Genomic DNA, 12,744 nt, shown 5'->3' on the forward strand with positions numbered 1-12,744 from the left:
TACAAAAATATAAAAAAATATAAATAATATCACATCTCAAGGGTCCATGTATGCATCCAATACAAATTTATAGTTTTATTTATGTCCTGGAGGGCCATATCTTGAAATTTCCGACTGTCCGTTATTAAGAATACCAGTTTCTTCGCCTAAAATATTCCCGTTCGAAATATTTTCTTCGACTTGAGCAGTTTCCTCCTTTTTGGTTCCGTATTTAATGAAGTAAACTTCCGGTTTAGAAGGTTGGGTAGGTGTGGGGGCCGGTATGTTAATTTCCGGCGCCTCTTCGGGTTTCTTAACGAGTACGTAAACGAGGGTTTTCTCTTCGTTTTGTGGTTGGACCGGTATAACTGGTAGCGCTGGTTTCGGCGGAGAAGGAGCCTTGATGAAGATGATCTTATAATGCTTTTGAGGAGCACTAACTACAACCGGATTCCGGGGACGAACTTCCTCGGGTTCCTCCGGTGCGACATGAACGTAGACATGCTTATGCACGGTAGCCGGTCCGGATTGGATCACTGCAGGTCCAGAAGAATAATCATCGTAAGATCCGGAATCGAAGTTGGAGAAAATTTCATTTCCTAGATCGCCGTTTCCGAAAGTGCCAGTCGGAAATTGGTAAGTGGGTGTTTGAATTTGACCAGATGTAAAAGAATGTTGAACCGATTGGAATTTTGGTGATGGGTAATTGTAACCTCGAGGGGGCTCCGGTCGAGCAGTTGACGCAACTATTAAACTGCTTATTAACTGCAAATATAAATAATTCTACGATATAATATACAACATTTATTATTCTGTGTAGATATTTGACGTCATATTTTCATAAACATCATTATCCGGTACTTTTGAGGTTATGTAAAACGAAAATCTGTTATTTCAATTAGTTGTTTATAGTATATATAATAAATATTTTTAAAAAATTTTACGATCGAGCGAATAGGGAAATAATAAACTAACTTTCCTGTTATTTTATACCTTTTTAATAAGTCATTGTTGGAAAAGTGAAGTCGTTAATAAATTTCGAAGAAACCTTATAATTATTAGGAACGCCTGTGTGCGTAGCTTTAGGCGACAACGTTGCTAAATTTAATATTATTTTACTAAATACATAATTCTTCTAATTTATATGCAAGTTCTTTTTCATTTATTAGTGAATATTTAATTAGTAAAAGTTCAAAAATGATTAAATAATTTCAAATTCTAATCTTGTCGATGTTTTACAATTTTCATACATCAAGAAAATGTCTTAAGATCTCAATAAATGCCGATTCTGTAAAACCTACTATTCTTTCAAACGCTTAAAAATGCACTGATTTATTACAATAATATGTTACATACAAAACTTTTATTCGTTTCTAAAGTTCCTTTTAAATAATGAATCAAAATGTATTCAGATTCTTTAAAAAATAACCAAATAAATAATTCAAACTTCCAAAGATAATTCAATACAATAGATTAAACTTGACAACGTTGTGCGTCTTGATTTACACGAGATGAAAGTTTTTAACACAGAATACTCTGTTACGATAGAGAAGACACTCGACTACCGTTAGCTTATAATTGTTTATGAAAGTTGCCTAACTGGTAGTGATAAATCAGTAGGAATATGATATTTTTGATTTGATCACAATATGTATTCAAATAAATATTTCAAACCTCCCAAAACAATTCAATAAAAACGATTAAAGTTGACAACGTTGTGCGTTTCGATTTACACGTCATAAAAGTATAAAGGTGTTTAACACAGAATACTCCTTTATGTTCGATAAGTCACCCTACTACCATTCGTTATAGTTAGTTATGAAAGTTGCCTAACTAGTAGTGATTAATCAGTACGTTCTTTTTTATTTAATTACAATATTAAATCTATTTATACAAGTATTTATTCTGTTATTTTTTAACCAATAGAATTTTAACTGATGAATTATTAACTATATAAATATATCGAAAGGTTTATCAGGAAAATGTCGTTTGAAATATTTATTTCCAATTTTCTCAAGAGTAGAGTTAAACGTGGCAACAAAGGAAAGTAGTGTGCGATGTATACCACCAAAAGTAGTTTATCAAATTTAAAAGTTTAAATGAAAACATTGAAAAGCAAAAATAAGAGAATATAAATTTAATGAATTTCTTTATATTTTTCGAACTTTTCAGTTCTGTCTCGTAAATGTAGTTTCATAGAAACCAGTACGATTTAAGTAAGGTTAAGATATATGTTCACAAAAGTATTTAGTCTTTAACTATTTAACTAACTTGTCAGATATCAAATGACACGTAAAAAATCAAGGAATGGACAATTTAATTTTGAAAACATGTGTTTTATTAACTTTTTTTTATCTAGATTTCTTTTTATAGTATCAAAAGATAATATATCTTTATAGATAGTGTGATATTCGTGAAATTATATAATAAACAGATCGAAATGAAAATAAAACAAAAAATATAATCAACTTACCACAAGTAGTTTCATCTTTTCCTAAATAATATAGATCTAATGGTACCGTTTCAAATATACAACATACTTTTTATACCAATCTCATTAATCCCCACTAAAGGCGAAACGATAGTGTATTTAAATTAAGATTTTGAATTAACCCAATTGTGTAAACAAGATTTGTACTTGAAATTCATTAAAGAAAGCATATCTAAATGTTTTTTTAGGGTGCACAAATGAAAGATGTACAAGGTTATGTTAGAATGTACTTACATACGAAAAATAAATTGTGGTTCAATTGTTGATAAAAACCGTCACTGTAGGAAGAGTTTATTCATTTCCAGTTAGTTATTATTTGTTCTAAATATATATTTCATAATATAAAGACATAAATCACATATTTTATAATAATTTATGAGTAAATAAATAATAATTATGATTTTCTGTTGACCTCGTAATTGCTTTCTGTATTTAATCGATACACTTATTATTTTTATAAAGGTATTAAAAACCATGAATTTATTTACAATTTTTAGATTTACTTTTATATTTCACGTATTCTGGTTCAATTGTATGGTATTTTGTTTTTTTTTTATCACCTTATATTTAATTAATTTTCTTTATTTATAACCTTTCAAAAGTAAATTAACGTTTCCAAAAGTATTGAACAATCTAACCTCAACTGAATGACAATAATTTTTCAAAACAAGGAGTAGAACGGGTCACCAAAGCAATAAACTATTTAAACAAAAAACTTCTAATCAAGAAACGGATTTTTTTATAAAAAAAAAACAAACAAAAGATTGATTTTAAAAACTCTCAATACTTCGAAAGTGATTTGGTACAAAATCTTTTATTTCCCTTAAAAATGGTTGAATATGGCAACACTGTTGAAAAGTGACACTATACAGACACATTGTATACTTTTAAAAAAATGCTTTTATCATATCATAGCATTTGTGATAGTTATGGGGCTACAAATCAAATAAATAAAGATTCCCTCTTATTTAATAATCATTCTACCTTGTAGATACGAGATTATATAAATATTTCGTACTTTCTACGTATCTCTAACAAATCTATGATGACGAAACAGCGAAAACATAATGAAGATACAAATATTTCGAATAACTTTATATATTCGCCTATTTAATTAATTCATCTGATTGAATTTTTTTTATTAATATTTTATTCGATCCTATCAGATTTGGGGTATTCTAGTTTTTATTTCGAAACCGATTTTACGTAATTACTAGATTTAAAGTATGAATCCAGATGTTTGTTTTTATGAAATACTCAGTATCGTAGTAAACATTTGTCTATATAAACTGAATAGGGAACATAATTCAAACCAAAAAATTATCAAATTGATTTTGGAAATGGGAAAATATGATGGTTTTAAATAACATTTCAAGAGACTATAACCTTATTCGAATATACCTGATGCAAAAGTATAATTGGTTGCCTAAAATGTATTGTTAGTTGCCTACTACAAAATTATAAGTACTGAGAATCCAAGGTTGATAGAGGGTAGGTTGACTCACTGTGGTGTAACTTATTAAAAACGATCATAAGAATGTTTATGTTGTGCCATTTGTGGTTAACTCTTGTTTGTATCCGTTTTTTGATGAATGAATAAATTATAATGAAACGACATATTCTCAAATGATTATGAACACATTAGGTTATTAAATTTGGAATAGAACGCCTTGTATACTATATGTTATTTTAGATTATATTTTCTTTCTGATTATAAATATTTGTCGTATTATATTCATCGTTAAAAACTGCTAAAGAAATCGAAAAAGACCGAACTATTTCTATGTTCCCAGTCGGGTTTGAACAGATGACGTCACGCGTAGATCGGACAACCCTATTCTTTTTAACCTTGCTGTGAATTAAGTGTCATATAATCTAACATAGGTGTAGCGCTAGTGTCCAATCTATGTTGAAAAGTTGCAAGTTTAGGTTACGTCCGTGATTTGATTATGTGCTAAATTAATTTGTTTTTATATAGTTATCTGTAGAAAACATGAAATAATATACGTTTAATAAATTTGGGTGTTAAAATATGAGGATGAAATTAATGGGTTTAAGCAACTATAAATATTGTATTTATGAGAGAGGTAGGTACTGTCTGTAAAGACGTGGATATTAATTGGAAAGTTAATAAAAATATATAGAATAAGACAAATTTAAGGAAAGTATTATATATATGTTATTGTTATTTTTCTCTATCTACTTATCTAATGTTCCTAACTTCCTTCAAGATTAGATTGATTGCTTTTTGGTTTGTTTTTTATGTTTTCAAACTGCTCTTTAATAATTTCTCAAAAATATCCTTATTTTTGTTATAAAAACGATTGTTTTAACGTATAAAATCAATTATTAAAAAGTCATCAAATTCTTTGTAAATACAAAAGAAAACATTACGTTGAAACTTATTGGAAGTAACGTCAAAAACATAACCTCATAATGTGAAAGTTGTTATGCGTCAAGGAAATTTGGATCATAGAATAATTCCAAGTGTACATAACGATAAAAATTTGTCATAGAAGTATTTTCCTACTATAAAAAAAGTGTACTCCTAGTGGATTATTAGGTAAAATAGGTGTAATACTACCATAAATATTTTTAGTATAGGACCGGATCGAAATTTTTTTTTGGTGAATCACAAATATTTTGAATATAAAACTTTTCCATAATTTTATACAAAATAGTTTTATTGATAGAATTATTTTGCTAATTCGGTGTATTCATAAATTCATGGTAAATCTGGTACCCCTTCAGTAATATACATTTATACAGGGTGTTTCAGAACGATTTTAAAGATTTTCTTATTATTATGAAAAACATAGATAACAGAAAAAGTTAATTACAAATATGGGAATATTATTGATATGAAATTAGCAGATAATTTTATAAAAATTTTTTTTATTTTTTCGCTTAATAGTAAATATACAATGTTTTATCGCTTATTATAAAAATCACAGCCTCTATAACATTCGTTAGCAAAGCAGTGGTTCACGATAAAACTCCAATATGGATTATTTTTCAAAATATTGGGTTTACCGATAATAATAAGGAGACATTTAGCTCTTGATATGGCTACGTTCAATCTTTGGGGTGTGATGAATCCTATATCGTGAACATTTTCTGATGAACGTACAATTGATATAATAACAATGTCGAATTCTTGCCCTTGTATTTCTTCGATGGTAGCAATTTTGGGCAGTTCGAATTCTGCTTCCGTCAATAGATTTCGAATTTCTTTCACCTAATTGAAGAAAACTTTCATAAAATGCAATTTTATGCCCGTTTTTGGGTAATTCGGAAAGAGATCATGAATTGTATTCAATTTCGATGAAAATTTCGGGAAAATATTTAATGTAAATGAGAATTATCATGATTTTTTCAAATTATCAATATTAAAATACTTCTAGACGATTTTTTTGGTATTAATCTAAACTAAACAGAATGGCGAAAAAGATTTGGAAAATACACAATTAATTCCAAAATGAATGTGAATCAAAAAGAAAATTTTTAGTTCAATAAAAAAAAGGGTCTGGGATTTAATAAAGTGTAAAAAATTGTCTAGGAAGATTTTAATCAAATAAAAAAATGAATGGAACGGAGTAAAAGTGTTAAAAAGTATCTAGAAGGCATAAAATTAGATAAAATTGGTGCCTGGTATGGAATAAAGTGTAAAATGGTGAGTAGGAAGGGTTTGATTGAATCAAATAGTGTCTGGAGCAGTAAAAAGTGTCTAGGAAGCTTTTGATTAAATCAAAAAAGTGTTTGGGATGAAAAAAAGTGTAAAATAGGGCTTGTGAAGGTGTTAAATAAATAAAAAAGTGTCTAGAATGAATTAAAGTGTGAAAGGGAGCCTAAAAGATTTTCAATTAACATAAAAAAAGTGTCTGGGATGTAGTAAAGTGTTGAAAAGTGTCTGGAACAATTATAATTTAATAAAAATGTATTTGGAATGCAGTAAAGTGTAAATATGTGTCTGGGAAAACTTTAATTAAAAAAAGACGTGTTTGCGATGGAATAAAATATAAAAGAGTGACTAGGAAGGTGTTAAATAAATAAAAAAAAGTGTCTACAATGGAATAAAGTGTAAAAAAGTATCTGAGAAGATTCTAATTGAATAAAAAAAGTCTGAGATGTAGCAACGTGTAATAAAGTGTCTAGGAAACTTAAAATATAAATAAAAATGATGCTTGAGACAAAATAGAGAATAAAAAAGTATCTGGGATGTATTAAAGTGTAAAAAAATGTCCAGGAAATTTTTAAATAAATAAAAATGTGTCTGGAATTTGGTAAACTGTAACAAGGTATTTAGAATTACTTTAATTAGAATATAAAATTCCAAGTTGGGATAAGCTGTATAATAGTGTTTAGAAATATTTTAATTAAACAGTAAAAAACCGTCTAGAAATACTTTAATCTAAAAAACAGAACTGTTTGGAACGGAATAAAGTATATAAAAATGCCAAGTTCGATCTCAATTGAATAAAAAAAGTATATAAGATAAAAAAATTGAGATAATAAATATTTTGATGTATTCCAATACCTGTTTGATATACGGGGTAATAATTCCTATACTGCTCGATTTAATACCAAGACGGTATAATTCGTTGATATAATAAAACACTTGAACTGCTTCGTGAGGATTAAACCACGATGGCGAATCTTCAGATTGGTAATTCTCACCGTTTACACCATGAAAAACAATTTGAGGAATCGTGTTTTTACTATTTTTAGGTAAAATTTCTTGTATTGATTGTAATAATTTCGCTTCGTAGCTATTTTTATCATCAATCTAAGATAGACGGAAAATATTCGATAATATGCGTAAAGTTGAAAATATATAAATAAAAGATAATGAATTTTTGTAAAAAAATTACCATTGGAACAAGTTCCTTGTAATAGAATAGCTCATTGTACATGTTTAGGATCTCCGGAAGGGATCTGTAGTTGTACAATAATTTCGTAACAAGTCTCGGATCAAATCCGAACGTTTCTGGAAAACCGTTAAGATCTCGTGCATAAGGAAATTTGTTAATTAACCTAACTATATACGATACACATAAACCATACAAACGAGATTCTTTACAAAGAACTACTGGCTCTAACTGCTTGGGGTCACCTAAAAATGTTGCCAAAATTATCTTCATTACCTTTGACCCCAATATAAACACATGTACACACAATTAAAATTAGTATAATTTTATTAATTTTTGGAATAAATGATCTAATAATTGTAAATATTCAATTCAAATACGTTTCATAGTATAAAAACGTGTGAATTGACTCTAAAAGAGGTACAGATATTAGTAAAAAGTAAAATGATAATACTTACCCGCTAAAATAACCTGGCCATTACTTTTATCTAAGAATGACATAGGAATCATTATGTCTGGTTCACTAGTTTGTGCAGCTTCGTCTATAACAATATGCGAAAAGTGTCCCCGTGGAAATTTCATATGAAAAAACTGTCCACATGCACTACACGTACAAACAGTTACCCTGTGTCTACCAAGAGATGCTTGGTCACATTCTAAAACATTTTGATGTCCCTAATTTATTGAATATTTCACACTATTTATAGTTTAATTTGGGGATTTTTAAGAAAAATATTAATGAATGATATCATTTTCTTATTCTAGTTGCCAAATTGGGTATTAGGAATAAATATTTCGGAAATTTACAATAGAAAACAAAAAACATTAAGTTGATTGTCAAATTTCGCAGTATATAAGTTAATAATTGAAAATATATGTTGATAACGTCAATTTTTAACAGTTTTTTTAAATTTTCTATCAAAAGAGACTTAACATCAAAATAATTTATCACAAAAAACATGAAAAGGTCTAAGAAGTGAGAAGTTGAAGTTAATGAAAATTGTAAACAATAGCTTCAGCTAAGAAATGTAAATAAAACGATATATTTTAATTATACGATTCACGCACATTCCGATTTTTTTGCATTTTAGTCTAATTAATTCGAAAATACTTCATAACATAACACAAAACCGTCCACAATTTTAATACACACACCGAAACTATTTTACAATAAACACCATATTGAATCACGTGATTTCAGGCGACTAATCCGAACACGCCTAGATCCATCGATTTTTCGATAAAAATTTACTGATTCCTTCAAATCATGTGATTGATCTTCAAAAGAACAAAAAAAGAATAGGAGTAGAGGCTATGTATCGACAAAAATCACGTGTCACTAGTTGGCGCTGAATTTGGCTTCTATAGCGGTAAACATTACAATTTGTAAGGGTATTTGATGCTGTTTAGTTTTTGTTATGTGTTTTCAGTGATTTTTGTAAGATTTTCTCTATTTTTGTAATTTCTGTTATTTCATAAACGTGTTTGTGTGGTTAGAACAAAAAGTTTTGTTTAAGAATCGGTATTAAAATGACGAAATTTAAAGTAACCTTTTTTACCATAATGGGGTATATTGGAGTCAGAAGCGGACCACTAAAGAAATGTGAAGGGGTTTTTAAAACGGGACATATAGTATTATGTGGTCTAGAAGAAACAAATTCAAAAACTATTAAAAGTTTGTGTCTACAGATACAGCCATCTGAATTATGTAGGTAAATATTGGAAATGCATTTGTTTATGTAAGTACGCGAGAATGATACTTTAATATCTACACGAAAATGTAAAAGAAGTGCAAAAGAATTTAATTGGCCGGTAGAGGAGGATTTTAACAACAGAACATTTGTGGTTGTTTTTATCTCAGAAAAACATCTTAAACATATGTATTATTTTATTACTTAGACTAAAATTTCAAATAACACTTTATATTGTTTATAAAACAACAAAGTTAGTTCGTATTTTGGCGTTGTTGTTCACCTCTATTGAAGTTTGAAAGAAAATTGAAAGATGTCGCCCACTTCGTAATTTTCGCGAAGAGATTTTGACATTTGATATCGTATAAGTAGAATAAAGAATGTAATGAAAATAAGCAAATTAAAAAAAAACTGTAATAAATCAACTATGTCACTTATTAATGTGATAATGAGGGATTAAACTGATAAAACTTCGAAAAATCATTCACTATACCATCCATTTAATTCAAGTTCCACCCGAGTTACGTTAATTTTAACTAGGGTTAAATCGAATTTGTTTTCCCGATTTGGCACATTAGCACATTCGAATACATTCGTAAATATTGATGAGAACTATTCACTATACTCCGAGGTTCCATCTCTTAATTCTGAAGCATGCGCAGTATAGATAAATTATCTTGAACGAGAGAGAAAATGCACCGTAACCTAGGGACGATTTTCCCATACCAACTGTCCATATAGGAGTATTACATATATGGCTGCTACGCATGTGTGGTCACATGACTTGGATAACTGTTTTTATTGGTTAGATACTCAGAAAACGTCACAATTACACACGTTAATAAACGGAAATGATTTTTCTATTTTTTATTCAAACAAAATGGCCGACTTGCCAAAATTACGTGTTCTAAAATGATCTATTGAATCGTTGTAATGTATATATACTAGTTTCAACTTGAAAAATAAACGACGAATGGAAAATATGGTTCTCCACCTACACACCAATTCAAGATTTTCCCGTTTTTCAACCCTTAACCTTAATGTATTTTATAAAAGATTTAAAAACTTACCAAAACGAATTCCGTTTGATTCATAACTATTTAACGTAGTATCTTCTTTCGCTAATGAAGAAGTAGCACAATAAGGTATTAATTTAAACGGAATATTGTTGTTTATAGCGTAATTATACGAAATAACTCTAACTAAATCTCCTGGTTTCAATACACCTGAATCTATTAATTTCAAGGCTAAATAATCGGCGGCGCTATTAGACGGCGCGGCAACGAGTATCCTAGATGACGGAATTAACCTCAAAATTTGTAAAATAGTTTCTATTACTGTGACTGTTTTCCCAGTACCCGGAGGGCCGTATATAATATAAGGTAGAGGTCTAGCTTTGCCCCATAAAATATTAACAACAGCATTTTTCTGATACGTATTTAAATCTTTATTGTACCATTCTAATACGGGTTTTTCTCGTTTACATTCGGATTTACTATAAAAAAAATCGACTTGTTTTTCTTTTTCGACTATTTTATTAGGAAATAGTATTTCCTTTCCGAGATTATGTACGGCTAAATCGACTGCGTGATGCCATTTACGGTAAGCACTTCTCGATGGTACCACCTTAATAGAATAATCTTCTCCTTTGTAACTATCGTGAAACATTTGATTGAATTTTAAATAAATATGTTTGCTTCCTATTTTATGTATATAACCTTCGTAATCCATATTATTTCTACTAATTGTATCGTTCGCTATTATTTTATCTCCTATAATAAGAGATGGTCGTCGTTCTGATAAATTATCAATTTCTAACATTAAATATTCGCAGTTTTTCATAAAATTCGCCCTATTCATATCGTATCTTCTTATTTGCATTAAATTGAAAATTTCTTCTAAATATAATAGAGTATGGAACTTATCTGCGTATCTTACATATGAAAGTTCTCGAACTAGGCAAGGTTTGCATTCGGTTATCTCGTTTAAAGGAGTATTTAATAATTTTTTAGGTATCGAATAAGCAGGGATAGAAACTTTGAAACGATTGATATATTTCACAGCCCCTTTTATTATTTCATTTTGCGATTCTTCATGTGGTTTTAACACGTTATATTCGTATAGAATCTTTTTATTACTGTGATCTATTGATACTGTTATGTTACAATATTTAATTAGCGTAAAATTACCAAAATCTAGTGTGTAGTATTCTTTAACGTCTCCTACATTTTTAGCATTGCATTCACAAATTATATTATACTGACTCTCAGGTAATATTTCGATATTTTTCTTACCGTTTAAGATTCTACACTGTCCTGTTTTATCAATAAAATCAACGGAAATTAACATTAAAGTATTATTAGTACTATTCAAAATGTTAATTTCAAAAATTTTTCTTTCCCACAATTTTTCAAAACATATATCAACATCCGATACTCTTAAACCTGGATAAGAATCTTTACAATTAGGTATATACTTAAACGGTTCATACAATTCATGATTATTAGTTAAACGTTCCGGTAAAATTTTAGTTGCTCTCCAATGGCATCCTTGTTGTTCACTTTCTATAACTTTAACGGCTACTTTATCCCCTACAATAGGTTCATAACCCGAACAAAGGGATGATTTATCGAAATATATCCTATTATTAACAGTTCCTGTTCCTTGAGATCCCCTCCAACACGTTATTTTTCCAATTTCAATTAAAAATCGAAGCGGAGATACTTTATTTATTTCTATTATATTTCCGGATAAATCAAGAACTTTTTCATTTACTATACATTTTACGTCCAATTCTAACCAATCGCCTGGTATTGGTGAGAATTCTAATGGTGTGGTATCTAAATTTAGAGTAATATTGTTCGTAAGATTTAATTTCCTACCTTCACGTACTAAAACTTGACAAACAATGATTCTATTAGTCCATACCGAATCCGATTCAGCTTCTATTAGATCCCATTCATCAATTGTTTCTACATTGGAAACATGAAACACGTTATCCGAAGAAAACAAGTTAAATTTCACTTTTGTTCCTATAAAAAAGTTCGTCTTTGTTTTTGTGAATTTGTAAGTATCATCTATTATAAATTGATCATCCTCTATATCGGTAATTGTTCCTACTTTACTAGAAACAAAGTTTTTTGGAATATTGAGAGATAATTCTTTTTCTATTTTATTTGTATCTACATGATGTAAAATTTCACAAGCATTTTCCAAACTCAATTCTTGTTCGTATTGATTATAACCGAATAATACTGAGATATAGTTACCCATTAAAAAGGAAATTTTCTTAGTAAACAAACACTACTCTCGTATTTTTTACTGAAAGCAAAAATTCAAAATAAATTGGTTATGGCACCGAGATTGGTATTACTGTCTAAAGCTTCCAATACACTACTCGCGAAATTGGTCGAAGATAGGCGAATACGATCGCGCAAGAGACTTTTTGGAAACTATGTTTATGGGTCAAAACAATCACTGATTGCGGATCCTAACCCAGAACGAGATTTCAGAGCTTTATGGATACTGTAATCCTGTGATCAGATGAATCACTGATCAGTTGATTGCGGATCCTAGCCCAGAACATTCTTCTGAAACGATTTACGTTCAAATTTCAAATTTATAACATGATCTGATTTTGCACGAAATTCTAATACCAATTTAAGGGGAATAAATATTATTTGAAGCTCAAAAAACCATAGATAAATGAAACAAC

General features: G+C 29.1%; 1 protein-coding gene across 2 annotated transcripts; it reads right to left on the reverse strand.

Moving 5' to 3' along the window:
- Positions 1-320: 320 nt before the first annotated feature.
- LOC130896499 (probable RNA helicase armi) lies at positions 321-12,456 on the reverse strand. 2 transcript variants are annotated; one of them, XM_057804650.1, is made up of 5 exons: positions 10,100-12,456; positions 7,797-7,994; positions 7,342-7,583; positions 7,008-7,256; positions 5,346-5,708 (listed from the first exon to the last, which is right to left on the reverse strand). In XM_057804650.1, exons 1-5 carry the CDS (start codon positions 12,300-12,302, stop codon positions 5,400-5,402), a joined length of 3,201 nt encoding a protein of 1,066 aa, XP_057660633.1. In that variant the 5' UTR covers positions 12,303-12,456; the 3' UTR covers positions 5,346-5,399. The 2 variants fall into 2 exon arrangements, with proteins under 2 accessions (XP_057660634.1, XP_057660633.1); XM_057804651.1 differs by lacking the exons at positions 5,346-5,708; positions 7,008-7,256; positions 7,342-7,583 and adding an exon at positions 321-744 and having other exon boundaries at positions 10,100-12,429.
- Positions 12,457-12,744: the final 288 nt, after the last annotated feature.

This window comes from Diorhabda carinulata, chromosome 7 (assembly GCF_026250575.1).
Source record: "Diorhabda carinulata isolate Delta chromosome 7, icDioCari1.1, whole genome shotgun sequence".
Lineage (NCBI taxonomy): Eukaryota > Metazoa > Arthropoda > Insecta > Coleoptera > Chrysomelidae > Diorhabda > Diorhabda carinulata.

Bases quoted from the DNA above. Each gene is read 5' to 3' on its own strand.
- LOC130896499 (XM_057804650.1), bottom strand. From the start codon at position 12,302: ATGGGTAACTATATCTCAGTATTATTCGGTTATAATCAATACGAACAA. The intron at 7,584-7,796 runs GTAAGTATTATC...CAACATTTTTAG, and splicing joins TGGCCAGGTTATTTTAGCGG to GTGACCCCAAGCAGTTAGAG. The intron at 7,257-7,341 runs GTAATTTTTTTA...CGTCTATCTTAG, and splicing joins ACAAGGAACTTGTTCCAATG to ATTGATGATAAAAATAGCTA.